At 40.8% G+C, this 16,422-nt stretch overlaps 1 protein-coding gene across 14 annotated transcripts in view; it reads left to right on the top strand.

The window, feature by feature from the left end:
* The window catches only part of LOC308343026 (protocadherin gamma-C4), a gene marked incomplete at its 5' end in the record, with an annotated part of 174,801 nt that overhangs the window by 131,993 nt on the left and 26,386 nt on the right, over positions 1-16,422 (top strand). Inside the window, one exon of one of the 14 annotated variants that reach the window (XM_080803836.1) lies at positions 11,961-12,149. The exons of 12 other annotated variants lie outside the window; for them this stretch is intronic. In XM_080803836.1, coding sequence (XP_080659962.1) covers positions 12,120-12,149 — 30 coding nt within the window. Of the gene's footprint in view, positions 1-11,960; positions 14,550-16,422 lie in introns of those variants that run through there. One more of the 14 variants, XM_080803838.1, reaches the window with a different exon arrangement.

The raw sequence follows: 16,422 nt of genomic DNA, 5'->3' as shown, positions 1-16,422 counted from the left end.
TTAGGTCCTGTTAGTTAATGGCATTGTTTACTTTTTCTGTATTCTAGTTAGTAATTTTGTCAATTGTTGAAAAAAAGTTTGATTGTTCACTTCTTCAGTGCCCTTGTTGTTAGTTCTGTCAGTTGTTGTCAGATTGTCGATGTCTCCAACTTTAATGATGGATCTGTCTATTTTATTTTTTTTTTTTAAGATTTTATTTATTTATTTGACAGACAGAGATCACAGATATGCAGGCAGGCAGAGAGAGAGAGAGAGAGGAGGAAGCAAGCTCCCCGCTGAGCAGAGAGCCCGATGCGGGGCTCGATCCCAGGACCCTGAGATCATGACCCGAGCCGAAGGCAGAGGCTTTAACCCACTGAGCCACCCAGGCGCCCCGGATCTGTCTATTTTACATTAAATTATGTCAGATTTTGCTTCATGTATTTTGAAGTGCTCTTGTTTGGTATGTACACATTTAAGATGGCTATGTCTTCCTAGAGAATTGACCCTTTTATCATTATACAAAGTCCTTTGTTGTCTCTTGTAATTTTCTTTGGGTAAATAGACATTTAAGATTGTTAAATATTGGGGTGCCTGGATGGCTCAATTGGTTAAGCAACTGCCTTCAGCTCAAGGCATGATCCTGGAGTCCTGGGATCGAGTCCCACATCAGGCTCCCTGCTCAGCGGGGAGTCTGCTTCTCCCTCTGACTTCTCCCCTCTCATGCTCTCTCTCTCTCTAATAAAATAAAATCTTTAAAAAAAGATTGTTAAATATTCTTACTGGATAAATTGACCTTTTTGTTGTTTTGAAATGTTTCTCTTTATCTCTCCTAGTCTATCTTCTTAAGGCCTACTTATTCTGATATTGATAGAGCCACAGCAGCTTTCTTATAATTAGTGCTTGCATGGTATATATTTTCTCATTCTTTGTATATAAAGTGCATTTTCTGTAGAAAGGATATTATTGGGTCTTGCTTTTTTTTATCCCTCTCTGTCTTTAATTAGAATTTTCAGATCACCTTACATTTAATGTAATATGTCTACCATCTTACTCTTTGTTTTCTTCTTATCCCAACCACTGTTTATTTCTTCATTCATCTTTTCATGCCTCCTTTTAGATTGAGTATTGTTTGGTATTCCATTTTATTTCTGATATTTATTACATATCCTCTTTAATTTTTAAGTGGTTCTGGGGTTTATACTATGCACCTTTAATTTATCAACATAAATATAATAAAAATAATAATATACCACTTTTCATATAATGCGGGTACCCTTTATACTTCCATTTTTCTCCTTTTGTGTGTTTGTACTATTGTTGCCTCACATTTTACTTCTGCAATATTTTTAGCCTCACATTATGTTGTTATTTTTGCTTTAAACAATCAATTATCTTTTAAAGAAACTAGAAAGTGAGAAGTTTTTCATATGTTACCTATGTATTTATCATTTCTGTAACTTTACATAGATCCAGGTTTCCATCTGGTGTCATTTTCCTTTAGACTGAAGAACTTCCTTTAATGTTTCTTGCAGTACAGATCTTCTGGTTACATTTTTTGTTATTGTTTTTGTTTGAAAAAAATATTATTTCACCTTCATTGTTCAAAGGTACTTTTGCTGGATATAGAATTCTAGACTGATACTTTTTTCCTTTCAGTTCTTTGAAGTTGTTACTCCTCTCTGTTCTGCCTTGTGTTGTTTCTAATGAGAATTTTTTAGTCTTTCTTTTTTGTTCCTCTGTATTTAATGTTTCTTTTCCTCTGACTGCTTCTAAATTTTTCTCTTTATCTATGAAACTTGATTATGATGGACCATAGTGCATTTTTCTTGATGTTTATCCTTCTTGGGACTTGTTGAGTGTCTTGAGTTTGTGGATCTAAAAGTATAGAAAGTTTTTAGAAAGTCTTTAGAAAGTTTTGAGCTGTATTCAAATATTATTACACACACATATGCAATTATGGAGCTCCAATTTTACTTATGTTAGACAAATTGATATTTTCCCACATTTCTTCTCTGTGTGTTTCTGGATAGTTTCTGTTACTATGTTTTCAAGTTGAGTGATCTTCTTTAGTGTCTAGGCTGCTGTTAATCCCATCTAGTGAAGTTTTCATTTCATATATGTTGTTTTTCATTTCTAGAAATTCCGTTTCATTCTTTCCTTTCTCTCATTGTCTCCATGTTTTCTTTTAAATCCTTGAGAGTATTTACAATAGCTGTTTTTTTAAAAGATTTTATTTATTTATTTGACACACAGAGAGAGATCACAAGTCGGCAGAGAAGCAGACAGAGAGAGAGAGGGGAAGCAGGCTCCCTGCTGAGCAGAGAGCCCGATGTGGGGCTCGATCCCAGGACCCTGAGATCATGACCTGAGCCGAAGGCAGAGGCTTAACCCACTGAGCCACCCAGGTGCCCTACAATAGCTGGTTTTTAAAAAGATTTTATTTATTCATTTAACAGAGAGAGATATATCACAAGTAGGCAGAGAGGCAGGCAGAGAGAGAGGGGAAGCAGGCTCCCCGCTGAGCAGATAGCCCAATGCGGGGCTTGATCCCAGGACCCTGAGATCATGACCTGAGCTGAAGGCAGAGGCCCAACCCACTGAGCCACCCAGGTGCCCCTACAATAGCTGTTTTAAAGTCATTGTCTGCTAATTTAATTACCTCTGTTATTTCTCACGATGATTTTCTCCCTGGTTTTAAGTCACAATTTGCTGATTATTTGCATGCCTAGTAATGTTTTCATTGGATGGTAGATATTGTAAATGCTACATTGTTGAATGTTTGGGTTTTGTTGTCTTTCTTTAAAAAGTATTGAAATTTGTTTGGGAAGGCAGTTATTTGCTGATCTGGTTGATCTTTTCACGACTTGTTTTTAAATTTTGTTAGGACAGGTCTATAGAAACCTTTGCATTGGACTAATTAGCGCTGCTACTAAGTTGTGATCTTTTTTTGGCTGTTCATCATGATTTTTATTTTCTGGCTGAATGGAACCCAAATATTTACCATCCCTGTGTGAGCTTCAGAATTTTTCAGCTTATAGCTCCCTTGTTCTTTGTTCAGCTTCTGGAGAGTTATCAGTCTGTATGTGCTCAACTATTGTTCATCCAGAGACTTGGGATCCTTCTGGAGTTCTTTACATAGCTCCATTCGCTGTTACACAAATTCTAGCTGCTTCAGTCTCCCCATACTCTTAATTTCTACTCCTGAATTCAGCAAGATCACTTTTTTATTCTTGGGTGTCTCCTTTTTTGCCCCATGGTCTGAAAATTACTTCCAGGCAAAATACTAGAGATCCTAGAACTCACCTTATTTGTTTCCCTTCTCTTGGTCTCAAACTCCTTTTAAACCAGTGTCTCAGAGCATTTTCCACATATTTTCATCAGTGTTCAAGGTTGCTTATAATGATATGGTTCCTTCCACATGAGCAGAAGTAAAAGTTATCCCTTTGCTTTTTGTACTAACATTGTGTCCTATAAATCATTGTATATTAATTTATAGAGATGTTTATTTTTATAGCTTTCTAAAACTCTATTATATCATAGTTTATTCAGTCAATCTATAGTTTGCCATTTAGGTAGTTTCTAATCTTTTTGCAATTATAAATGCTGTAATGAATAATCTGGTACATATGTATTTTCATAATTTTTGAGGTGTGTCTTAAGCGTATATTCCTAAAAATGCAGTTACTTACACCATACACAAAGATAAACTTGAAATGGATAAAAGACCTCAACGTGAGGCAGGAATCCTTCAGAATCCTAGAGGAGAACATAGGCAATAACCTCTTCGACATTGGCCACAACAACTTCTTTCAAGATATGTCTCCAAAGGCAAAGGAAACAAAAGTGAAAATGAATTTTTGGGACTTCATTAAGATGAAAGCTTCTGCACAGCAAAGGAAACAGTTAACAAAACAAAGAGGCAACCCACGGAATGGGAGAAGATATTCACAAATGACAGTACAGACAAAGGGCTGATATCCAGGATCTATAAAGAACTCATCAAACTCAACACACAGAAAACAGATAATCGTGTCAAAAAATGGGCAGAAGACATGAACAGACACTTCTCCATTGAAGACATACAAATGGCTAACAGACACATGAAAAAATGTTCATCATCATTAGCTATCAGGGAGATTCAAATCAAAACCACATTGAGATACCACCTGACACCAGTTAGAATGGCCAAAATTAACAAGACCGTAAACAACGTGTGTTGGAGTGAATGTGGAGAAAGGGGAACCCTCTTACGCTGTTGGTGGGAATGCAAGTTGGTGTAGCCACTTTGGAAAACAGTGTGGAGATTCCTTAAGAAATTAAAAATAGAGCTTCCCTATGACCCTGCAATTGCACTACTGGGTACTTACCCCAAAGATACAGATGGAGTGAAAAGAAGGGCCATCTGTACCCCAGTGTTCATAGCAGCAATGGCCACAGTCACCAAACTGTGGAAAGAACCAAAATGCCCTTCAACAGACGAATGGATAAGGAAGATGTGGTCCATATACCCGATCGAGTAGTATGCCTCCATCAGAAAGGATGAATATCCAACTTTTGTAGCAACATGGATGGGACTGGAGGAGACTATGCTGAGTGAAATAAGTCAAGGAGAGAGAGTCAATTATCATATGGTTTCACTTATTTGTGGAGCATAAGAAATAGCATGGAGGACATGGGGAGATGGAGAAGAGAAGGGAGTTGGGGAAACTGGAGCGGGAGACAAACCATGAGAGACTATGGACTCTGACAAACAATCTGAGGGTTTTGGAGGGATAGGGGGTGGGAGGTTGGGTGAGCCTGGTCGTGGATATTATGGAGGGCACATATTGCATGGAGCACTGGGTGTGGTGCATAAACAAATGAATTCTGGAACACTGAAAGGAAATTTTAAAAATAAATTAAAAATTTTTTAAAAGTGTAATTACTAAGTCATAGGGCAAATGCATATATAGGTTTGTTAGATAGAACTGTTTCCCTCCATATAAATTGTACTGTTTTGCATTCCTACCAGTAGATGAGAAAGCTTATTTTCCCATAGCCTCCTCTATAGAGTATGTTGTCAAGATTTTTAATTTTTGCTAATGTGATTATTTAAAAAATTTGAAAATAGTTTTTTTCAAAGATTTTATTTATTTATTTGACAGACAGATCACAAGCAGGCAGAGAGGCAGGCAGAGAGAGAGGGAGAAGCAGGCTCCCCACCGATCAGAGAGCCTGATGCAGGGCTTGATCCCAGGACCCTAGGATCATGACCCGAGCTAAAGGCAGAGGCTCTAACCCACTGAGCCACCCAGGTGCCCCTCAAAATAGTTTTGATGAGAGCTTCTCTCACTATGATTAAATTTAAAGATCTTTTCACATATTTGAGCCTGTTTATATCTTCTTAAAAATTGTTCATGTCTTATGTTCATTTTACTGTATGATTTTTTAGTGTCTTGACCTAAAATTTTAAAAAAGTTACTCATTTATTTAGAGATATTAGGTCATTGCCCAAGATGTAAGTTGCAAATATTTTTTCTCAGTATATCATTTGTCTTTTAGCTTTGTTTAGAGTGGTTTTTGCAGTTCAGTCTTTTTTACTTTATATTTTTATGTAATCAAATTAATCATTTTTTCTTATATTACATTTAGGTTTTGAGTCATGCTTAGAAAGCCTTGCCCCACACTGAGCTTACAGAAATATTCATCAGTTTTCTTCTAGTTCTTATATGATTTTTTGGTTTTTTTTTTCACATTTGGATCCTTAATCTGTATGGGTTTTATTCTTCTGTGTGCTGAGGTATGGATCTAATTTTATATTTTCCCCCCCAACTGACTGTCCAGTTGTCTCAGTACTATTCCTTAAAAACTTAATCTTTGCCTCAATGATTTGAGATAGCATCATTATATTGATAGAAGGCTTAAAGACCAGAAAGTTACACTTTCTTCTCACTCAAACTTATCAACATATTATGAAGGGCATTATTTGATTAAAAGATAAACTATTTAACCACACCTGGTTATTCATTTGGTGAGAACTGATAATTTAGATAAAAATATAATAGTATGCTGGGGGAAATTGAACAAATTTAATCTAAGGAGAATTTAGGTCTCTTGGAAGATTTTCAAATGGGCAATTAATATTTTTCAGGTAGTTTCCTGGCATATTTGAGTTTCTGATTTAATAAATAGTTAGTACTAATGTGATCAGGACTAGATGAGAATACCATTCAAATAGGTAAAGAGGTAAACATCTTTTTTCTTAAACTTTTGATCTTTATTTTTTTTTAAAGATTTTATTTGTTTATTTGACAGAGATGACAAGTAGGCAGAGCGGCAGGTGGTGGGGCGGGGGAAGCATGCTCACTGCCAAGCAGAGAGCCCGATGTGGGGCTCAGACCCCAGGATCATGACCAGAGCTGAAGGCAGAGGCTTAACCCACTGAGCCACCCAGGTGCCCCAAACTTTTGATCTTCAAAATCACTGATTTGTTTCAAAATATTTTTAAAAAATATTTATTTATTTTAGAGAGAGAGAGGACACACATATGCAAGAGCAGGAGGAAGGGGAGGGTTGGAGGGAGAGGGAGGGAGAAAGAATCTTAAACAGACTCTGCTGAACACAGAGCCCAACGCGGGGCTCAGTCTCACGACCCTGAGATTAAGACCTGATGCAAAACCAAGAGTCAGAGACGCTCAGCTCAACTGAGTGAGCCTTCCAGGTGCCCCTGTAGTTTCAAAATATTTTTTAAATTTAAAGTCAGTTAATTAGCATATATTGTATTAGTTTCAGAGGTGGAATTCAGTGATTCATCAGTTGTATAAAACACCCAGTGCTCATTCCATCAAGTGCCCTCCTAATGCCCATCACCCAGTTACCCATCCTCCTACCCACCTCTCCTCCAGCAACCCTCAGTTTCTTATAGTTAAGAATCTCTTATGTTTTGTCTCCCTCTCTGATTTCATCTTATTTAATTTTCCCCTATCTTCCCCTATAATCCTCTATTTTGTTTCTTATTGATGAGGTAATTTCTTCTGTTCTGAGGGGAGAGAGAATGGGTATAAAACTTATTTTTAAGATTCATAGGTCTTTTCAAATAGATCTTTTTCCCCAAAAAAGTATGCAAGATATTTTTTCATGTAAATACACGTCAGGTAAATATTAAGGCTAAACTCTTCAGGTTATTCACCAAATCCTTGAATCTCCCACCAGTGTAAAAATTGTGCTACATGTTTGATTAATCTCTTGGTTATCTGTTTTTATATTAGTTCTCCTCAAATGATCTCTTAATTTGACCTTGGAATATTTCTCAAATAGGCAAATTAGGTTAATTGGAAGATTAATAGATGATATTTTGGGTTTTAAAGGGGTAATACATATACTTTTTCCTTGAATGTAATAATTTAACAGTACCGTGAGCAGGATTTTCTGATATTACTGGATACCCTGAGAATAAATAATTTTATGATATAGTCACCTGATATATGAAAATGATATTAGGACATATTTTTTGAGAGGTTCCTCTGTGCCAGCAAGGACAGCTTCATGAGCATGTGATCTGTACAGTCACATGGGTCCCCTTTCTTAGAAGGGCCCTGAATTTGGGCTAATGCCCTGCTGTTATTATCTTAAAATTCTTAATTTTTAAACAAGAAGCCCCCTGTTTTCATTGGCCTTACAAATTGGGTAGCCAATCATAAGATAGCATTTGACTTGGGAAGTGGCAGTAGAGAGGGAAAGTAATTGATAGATTCGAAATACATATTGGAGGTAGTAAGCATTGGCATGTACTGGGAATTAATTGAATGTGGAAATGTAGAAAAAGATGTTAAGAATGATTTGGGAATTTTTTTTAAAGATTTTATATGTAAGTAACCTCTGAGCTCAGTGTGGGTGCTCGAACTCAAAACCTGGAGATCAAGAGTTGCATGTTCTACTGACAGAGCCAGCCAGGCACCATGGACTTGGGAGTTTGTTTTTTTTTTAAAGATTTTATTTATTTGACAGAGATCATAAGTAGACAGAGAGGCAGGCAGAGAGAGAGAGGAAGGGAAGCAGGCTCCCTGCCGAGCAGAGAGCCCGACGCGGGGCTCGATCCTAGGACCCTGAGATCACGACCTGAGCTGAAGGCAGAGGCTTAACCCACTGAGCCACCCAGGCGCCCCTGGACTTGGGAGTTTTAACTCAGTGGTTGCCTCAGGCTGGGGTTAGGAGCAAGGATTGACAGCAGACAGGATTAAGGGACTTTTGGGATGATGGGAATATAGTAAAACTGGATTATGGTGTTGGTTGCATAAATATAAATTTACTAAAAATGATTGTCTAGGTGAACTCTGTGGTGAGTATAAAGCTGTTAAAAAATAACAGATTGAGATGCTTGGTTAAATCAAGGGGTGCTGTAATTATTCCCATTTTAAAGATAAAGAAAATGAAAGAGAAGTTAAAAATAAACTTTATGGTTACATAGCTACTAAGTGTAATACTCAGTCTTTCTGAGAAAGAGCTCACGTCTTTCTGACCCTAAGGCTTCGCACTGGACACCTGTAACACATTTACTCTCTATGTCAAAATTGTCTTTGCTATATCTCATTGATTAGAGGCTCTCTTGAAATTACAGAACAGAAAGGAAAGAAGATAGAGACCAAAAAATTGTGCTGATCCCCTAACACTGGTGTTTCCATTTCCTCCCCCCTCCCAGTGTAAGTTGTATTACCACACCTTCTTTGCCTCTTTAGCAAACTGTATTTTTCAAATCATTAGGTTAAGGAATAGTTTCATTAGGTCCACTGGTAGCTTGAAAGAGTGACTGTATCTTCCAAAATTCTTACACCTAGGGAAAATGGATGCATATAACTGACTCTATATAATCCTTAGTGCATTTTATGATTACTAGGCCATTGGCATGAAGATTGCTATATTAATAATCATTAAATGTAGAGAGATGTTGGTCGAAGGCTACAAACTTACAGTTACAAAATGAATACATTTTAGGACTCTAATGTGCAGTATGTTGACTGTAGTTAACAGTACTGTAAGATATACTTGAAATTTGCTGAGAGACTGTATCTTAATTGTTCTCACCACACATACGTGCATGGGCACACACATACATGCATATTGGTAACTAACATGTGATGGATGTGTTAACTATGTTGTAATTATTTTATAGTATAGTAAATCATCATGTTTATACCTTGAATTTTTATAATTTTGTCAATTATACTTTTTAAAAAATTTTACTTATTTATTAGAGAGAGGAGAGAGAACATGAACGGGAGTGGGGCAGAGGGACAGGGAGAATCAGACTCCCCTGTTCATTAGGGAGCCCAACACAGAGCTCTGTCTCAGGACCCAGGGATCACGACCTGAGCCGAGGGCAGATGTTTAACGACTGAGCTACCCAGGCGCCCTGATCTAATTAAAATTTTAAGATGATCAAAGGTGCCTGGGTGGCTCAGTAGCTAGCTTAGTGTCCAACTCTTAGTTTCAGCTCAGGTCAGGACCTTGGGGTTGTGGGATAAAGCCCCGAGTTGGGCTCCATGTTCAGCACGGAATTTGCTTGAGATTCTCTCCCTTTGTACCTCCCCCTGCTTGTGCAGTGTCTCTCAAGTAAATAAAATCTTTAAAAAATTTTTTTAAGAAATCATTGTGGCTACTATGGAAAATGGATCCAAGAGGGTGCTGCTGGCTTATGAAGAGGTCTTAAGAAAACTATGGGCCCTACTACAAATGGGAAAACCATCTCAACTTTTAGAAGCTAGTTTTCAAAACCCATGTTGTAATTAAGTGATGGTGAATGGAAAATAAAAAGATTGATAAATCATTATTTCTGAATAAACCATGGATCAGTATTTCTCAAACCCTAATATTCATTCAAATCACACAGATATTTTGTTAAATCAGTATCTGGTCAGGAGGTACAAAGTAGAGGATTGCCGCATTTCTAACAAGCTCCTAGGTGATGCCTAATGCCATTGGTTCTTGGCTCACACTTTGAGTAGCAAGTGACTAGGCTATATTCTATATTCTAAATATACTCTATAGAATGTATTCAGTGTTTAAATACCCATCAGCCTTCTCGGTGGTCTGATCCGTTGTCAAACAGTATTTAAAACTAGGTGGTTTCAGGGCGCCTGGGTGGCTCAGTGGGTTAAAGCCTCTACCTTCGGCTCAGGTCCTGATGCCAGGGTCCTGCGATCAAGCCCCACATCAGGCTCTCTGCTCGGCGGGGAGCCTGCTTCCCTTCCTCTCCCTCTGCCTGTCTCTCTGCTTGCTTGTGATCTCTGTCTTTCAAATAAATAAATAAAATCTTTTAAAAAAATTAAAACTATGGGGTTTACATCCTCTCCAACATATGTTGTTCCCTGCCTTGTTAATTTTAGCCATTTTGACTGGTGTAAGGTGGTATCTCGTTGTGGTTTTGATTTGTATTTCCCTGATGGCAAGTGATGTAGAGCATTTTTTTCATGTGACTGTTGGCCATTTGGCTGTCTTCTTTGGAGAAATGTCTGCTCATGTCCAGTTCATGTGCAGCTCTCTCTTCAGGCTAACTGCTCTAACATCTGGACAGTATACTTGAGCTTTAATAAACTTTCCCACTTGTGTCACTCATAAGAAAAAAACCTAGGGGGTGTAAAATAAAGTATTGAGGACATGGTGAAACAGGTCCAAAAGGGATTTTCATCTCTTCAGTAAATATCCTCTTTATACTTACATACTTATCTACTTATTTAACCTGTTTGACTATCTCCCTGCTTCAGAGTTCATTTACACTTCAGAAAGTACTGTATGCCGTCAAAGTGATGTCCTAGACAAGTATACAGAAATAGTATGAGGCTCTGAAACTTTATGTCTCATATTTAATAGGGTGATTTGCATCAGTAATTGAGGCTTACTCTATGCCAAGCATTTTACCTGCCTGGCATTTTATAAGATAAGGAACCCAGAAACCCTGTGAAGGTAGTTTCTTGCCCAAGGTATATAACTTAGCCAGTTTATTTCATACCTCATTGTCTAATTCATTATCCTAATCATTACCATTTTATTTGTTTCTTGAATTATAATCTTAAATGCAGAAAACCTGATGATCTTTCTTCTATGGGTTAAAGGCTTTGTATTCTCTAAAGACTATGGGGCTTTGCTGCATATCTCAGTCATTTTATAAAGGTGATAAATAGGCCTGGATTTTTCTGTTTTTGGGGGGAGGGGGATATTATCCTTTTTTAGCAATGCATCTTCTCTTTGCGGCATATGAACACAAGATCTTGGGAAATGGATTGACGGTGTAAAAGGAAGTATTTGAGATTATGCCTTATGATTGAGATTGTGTTGGGAAAGATGGGGTAAGGAAATGTCACATTGCTCCCTGGTTCTTAAGAAATGAGAGCTAAAGAACAACACCAGTTTTAAAAGAAACCTGAATTTTAAATTTCCTAAAACACAGTTAAACCAAACAGAGAGTGGCTACTGTTGATTTACTCTACTGAGGAAGTAATAAAATTGTACACTCTCATTTGGTAAGAGATAAAGCTGAAATTATTCACATTTCCACGGAAATGCTAAATGGCCCCTTACATGTAGAGTCCAGCTGGATAGGATTTACTCAGCCCTCCAACAAACCAGTTTTGTGTTTTTCCAGACAGTGTTGTATGGTTCTCAGTTCGGTTTGATGCTCCCTTGTGATTACTAAAGACAGCGATTAAAATGTACAATAGGCTTTGGTTTGAAAACTTGCAGAACAGCCAGCTTCATCGCTCTGCAGTTGGCTTTCCAGGCTAAGGTGGGTTTCCGAGGTACAGATAACTGCCAAGGCGCTTTGGCCCTAAACTCTGGAAAGAAGCCAAAGGAAAGTGAAGTTCCTGTCCATAGCGTTTGTCCCGCTCAGAGAGCCCGGCGCTAGCGCATTCTTCGTGCAGTTATTGGCTGGGACTCTGCGTGCCGCTGTCGGCCAATGAAGACGCTGGAGATCGGGCCCGGCCCGTCCCCTCTCGGCGCCCCGGGATGAGGCAGAGACTGAACAGCCGGCGAGCAAATCAGCGGCATCCAGAAAGCCATGTCCGACTCTGCGCCCAGCGCTCAAGCGCTAACCCGCTGAAAGTTTCTCAGCGAAATAGCCGGAAAAATCTGGACCCCGCTAAGAGGAACTGCCTTTGAGTGAGATGCTCCCAGAGGCCTGGAGGAGCGGACTGGTAAGCACCGGGAGAGTGGTGGGAGTTTTGTTTCTGCTTGGTGCTTTGCACAAGGCTTCTGCCGTGGTTCGCTATGAGATCCTGGAGGAAAGAGAGAGAGGTTTTGCGGTGGGCAACGTGGTCACGGACCTTGGCTTGGATCTCGGCAGCCTATCAGCCCGAAGGCTGCGGGTGTTGTCCGGGACTAGCCGAAGGTTCTTTGAGGTGAACCGGGAGACAGGAGAGATGTTCGTGAATGACCGCCTGGATAGAGAGGAGCTTTGTGGGACACTGCCCTCCTGCACCGTAACTCTGGAGCTGGTAGTGGAAAGCCCACTAGAGCTGTTCAGCGCAGAGGTGGTGATCCAGGATATCAACGACAACAATCCCTCTTTCCCTACCGGGGAAATGAAATTGGAGATTAGCGAGGCCGTGGCGCCAGGCACGCGCTTTCCGCTGGAGAGCGCGCACGATCCTGATGTAGGAAGCAACTCTTTACAAACCTATGAGCTGAGCCTTAATGAGTACTTTGCGCTTCGAGTTCAGACGCGGGAGGACAGCACCAAGTACGCGGAGCTGGTGCTGGAGCGCGCCCTTGATTGGGAGCGAGAGCCAAGTCTCCAGTTGGTGCTGACGGCTTTGGATGGAGGAACTCCAGCTCGTTCGGCCACCCTTCCCATTCGCATCACCGTGCTGGACGCGAATGACAACGCACCCACCTTCAATCAGTCTTTGTACCGTGCGCGTGTCCTGGAGGATGCACCCCCTGGCACTCTTGTTGTGCAAGTTCATGCAACTGATCTGGATGAAGGCCCCAATGGTGAAATCATTTACTCTTTTGGCAGCCACAACCGTGCCAGTATGCGAGATCTCTTCTCCTTAGATCCTGTTACTGGGGTGCTGACAATCAAGGGTCGCCTGGACTTCGAAGACACAAAACTCCACGAGATTTACATACAGGCCAAAGACAAAGGCGCCACTCCAGAAGGAGCACATTGCAAAGTTTTGGTAGAGGTTCTGGACGTGAATGACAATGCCCCAGAGATCACAGTCACCTCCGTGTACAGCCCAGTCCCCGAGGATGCTCCTCTTGGAACTGTCATTGCTTTGCTTAGCGTGATCGATCTGGATGCTGGGGAGAATGGATTGGTGACTTGTGAGATTCCTCCAGGTCTCCCATTCAGCCTAACTTCTTCCCTCAAGAATTACTTTACTTTGAAAACCAGTGCAGCCCTGGATCGTGAGACTGTCTCAGAATACAACCTCAGCATCACTGCTCAAGACTCGGGAGTCCCTTCCCTCTCAGCTCTTACAGTTGTGCAGGTACAAGTCTCTGATATCAACGACAACCCTCCACAGTCTTCCCAATCCTCCTATGATGTTTATGTTGAGGAAAATAACATCCCTGGGGTTCCAATACTAAATCTAAGTGTCTGGGACCCAGATGCTCCACAAAATTCTCGCCTTTCCTTCTTCCTCTTGGAGCAAGGAGCTGAAACTGGGCTAGTGGGCCGCTATTTCACAATAAATCGTGATAATGGCATTGTGTCTTCCTTAGTGTCCCTGGATTATGAAGATCGGCGAGAGTTCGAAATAACAGCTCATGTCAGTGATGGGGGCATTCCGGTCCTGACCACCAACATCAGTGTGAATATATTTGTCACTGACCGTAATGACAATGCCCCACAAGTCTTATACCCTCAGCCTGGCCGGAGCTCGGTGGAGATGCTGCCCAGAGCTACCGCTCCTGGCCATGTGGTCACACGGGTGGTAGGCTGGGACCCTGATGCAGGGCACAATGCCTGGCTCTCCTACAGCCTTTTGGGAGCCTCCAACCAGAGCCTTTTTGCTGTGGGGCTTCACACAGGTCAAGTCAGCACTTCCCGCGCAGTCCAGGACACAGATGTGCCCAGGCAGACTCTTATGGTCTTGATCAAAGACAATGGGGAGCCATCACTGTCTACCACAGCAACCCTGACTGTGTCAGTAACCGAGGATTCTCCTGAAGCCCGGGCTGAGTTCCCCTCTGGCTCTGCCCCTCGGGAGCAGAATAAAAATCTCACCTTTTATCTACTCCTCTCTCTAATCCTGGTTTCTGTGGGGTTCGCAGTTACAGTACTGGGAGTGATTATATTCAAAGTTTACAAGTGGAAGCAGTCCAGGGACCTGTACCGAGCCCCACTGAGCTCCCTGTACCGAACACCAGGGCCCTCTCTGCACGCAGACGCTGTGCGGGGTGGCCTGATGCCACCGCACCTTTACCATCAGGTGTACCTCACCACCGACTCACGCCGCAGCGACCTGCTGCTGAAGAAAACTGGTGCTGCCAGCCCACTGGCCAGCCGCCAGAACACGCTGCGGAGCTGTGATCCAGTGTTCTATAGGCAAGTGTTGGGTGCAGAGAGCTCCCCTCCCGGACAGGTAAGGGTCAGCATCCCAGAACAATATTAATGCTTTTTGATGCCTGCACCAGGTTCAGGAAGGAATGGAGTGGTTTTTTTTAAATGATGAAGATGATTTCCTAATGATAAATCCACATTTTCACCTTGCCCTGCCTAGATCAAGCATCATGCCTTTGTGAAAGGGAAGGCCTGACTAGAGTGTGGTTTGTGAACCCACACAATGTGGATTTGATTGACTCATGTGTGGCCCCAATTCCCACACTCAGCACTCAATTGCTATCACAACTAACCAATCTTGCTAAGGGGGCATTAAATTATAAGCCAAGATCTCAGCACTCAGAACTTAGCTTGGTGTCATTTGCATTAAGAACAAGCTGCTAGATATCTCTAACCAGTGACAGATGCTTGGAATATAGCAAATATTCCATTTTTCCATCTTTCATTTGATTGCTGCATCTTCATTAAAACTAATGGTGTACTGATAATGTTCCTTTTTTAAAAAAGATTATTTATTTATTTGACAGAGATCACTAATAGGCAGAGAGGCAGGCAGAGAGAGATGGGGAAGCAGGCTCCCCGCTGAGCAGAGAGCCTGATGTGGGGCTCGATCCCAGGACCCTGGGATCATGACTTGAGCTGAAGGCAGATGCTTAACCCTCTGAGCCATTGAGGCACCCCTGATAATGTTCCTTTACCTACACGGATCCCAGACCTCGTTCTCAGCTGATTTTCTATGAAAGAAATAAAATTCTAGGCATCCTTCAAGTTTTAATTCAAGTACACTGCTGGAAATAATGTGTACATTACTTACAAAATATTTTAGTGGCACAGTAGTAATGCATGTGTATTATAGAAAATTTAGAAAATAGAGAAAAATATAGAGAAATAATTGTAACTAACATGAATCCCCAAATCTAAAGATGTAGCCACCATTAATTATAGAAATAAAAGTAATCATTTACTTTATAAATAAATCCAGACAATCCAAAAGAACATATGGACAAATTGAATGTTCTTTTGTACCCCCAGTGTTATTCCCTTCCAGCATTATTTTTCTTAACTATGCACACAATGTAAAAGGTAGGGAATTTGTAACTTGAGAAAGGTAAAGCTTTCATTTATTCAGGCTGGTGTGCAGGTAACTACGAGGCTTTTGTCTTGGAGTGAAGCCTATACACACTTCCAGTTGTAGGAGAACCACTGTTATTTTATGACCAATAAAGCATACTAGTATACTACTAAATATATTATTGTTACTAACCCTTGGATTTGTCAGTTAGATGAGGCTTCACTACTTATAAGCTGTGAGTCCTTGGCCAAGATAATCTCAGAGCCTGGTGTATCCTAAGTGTTAAAAAATTCTGTTATTACTATTATCATTTTTATTCTTTACCTACCCCAATCTTTTTTTTAAGATTTTATTTATTTCTTTGACAGAGAGAGAGAGAGATCACAAGTAGGCAGAGAGGCAGGCAGAGAGAGAGGGGGAAGCAGGCTCCCTGCTGAGCACAGAGCTATATGGGGGGGCTGGATGCGGGGCTCGATCCCAGGAGCCTGAGATCCTCATGACCAAGCCAAAGGCAGAGGCTTAACCCACTGAGCCACCCAGGTGCCCCTACCCACCCCCAATCTTAAACACACCTTGGAAATGAGAAAATCTGGAGGCAGCCAAAAATGACATAGTAGAGACATAAATGGAAAGGTGCTAAGGAAAGATGACAGCTGTCAGACTTGGTTGCATACTAGCATTACCTGGGGACCCCTTAAAAATTCTGAAGCTGAGCCACACCCAGACCAATTAAAGCACAATGTCTGGGGGTGAGACACAGGGATCAGTATTTTTTGAAGGTCCCCAAGTGATTCTAATATACAGACTAGTTTGAAAACTACTG

This window comes from Martes martes (assembly GCF_963455335.1).
Source record: "Martes martes genome assembly, chromosome: 5".
In the NCBI taxonomy this organism is placed as follows: domain Eukaryota; kingdom Metazoa; phylum Chordata; class Mammalia; order Carnivora; family Mustelidae; genus Martes; species Martes martes.
Note: the sequence above shows the minus strand (reverse complement) of the source record. Positions and strands in the feature narration are given on the sequence as shown.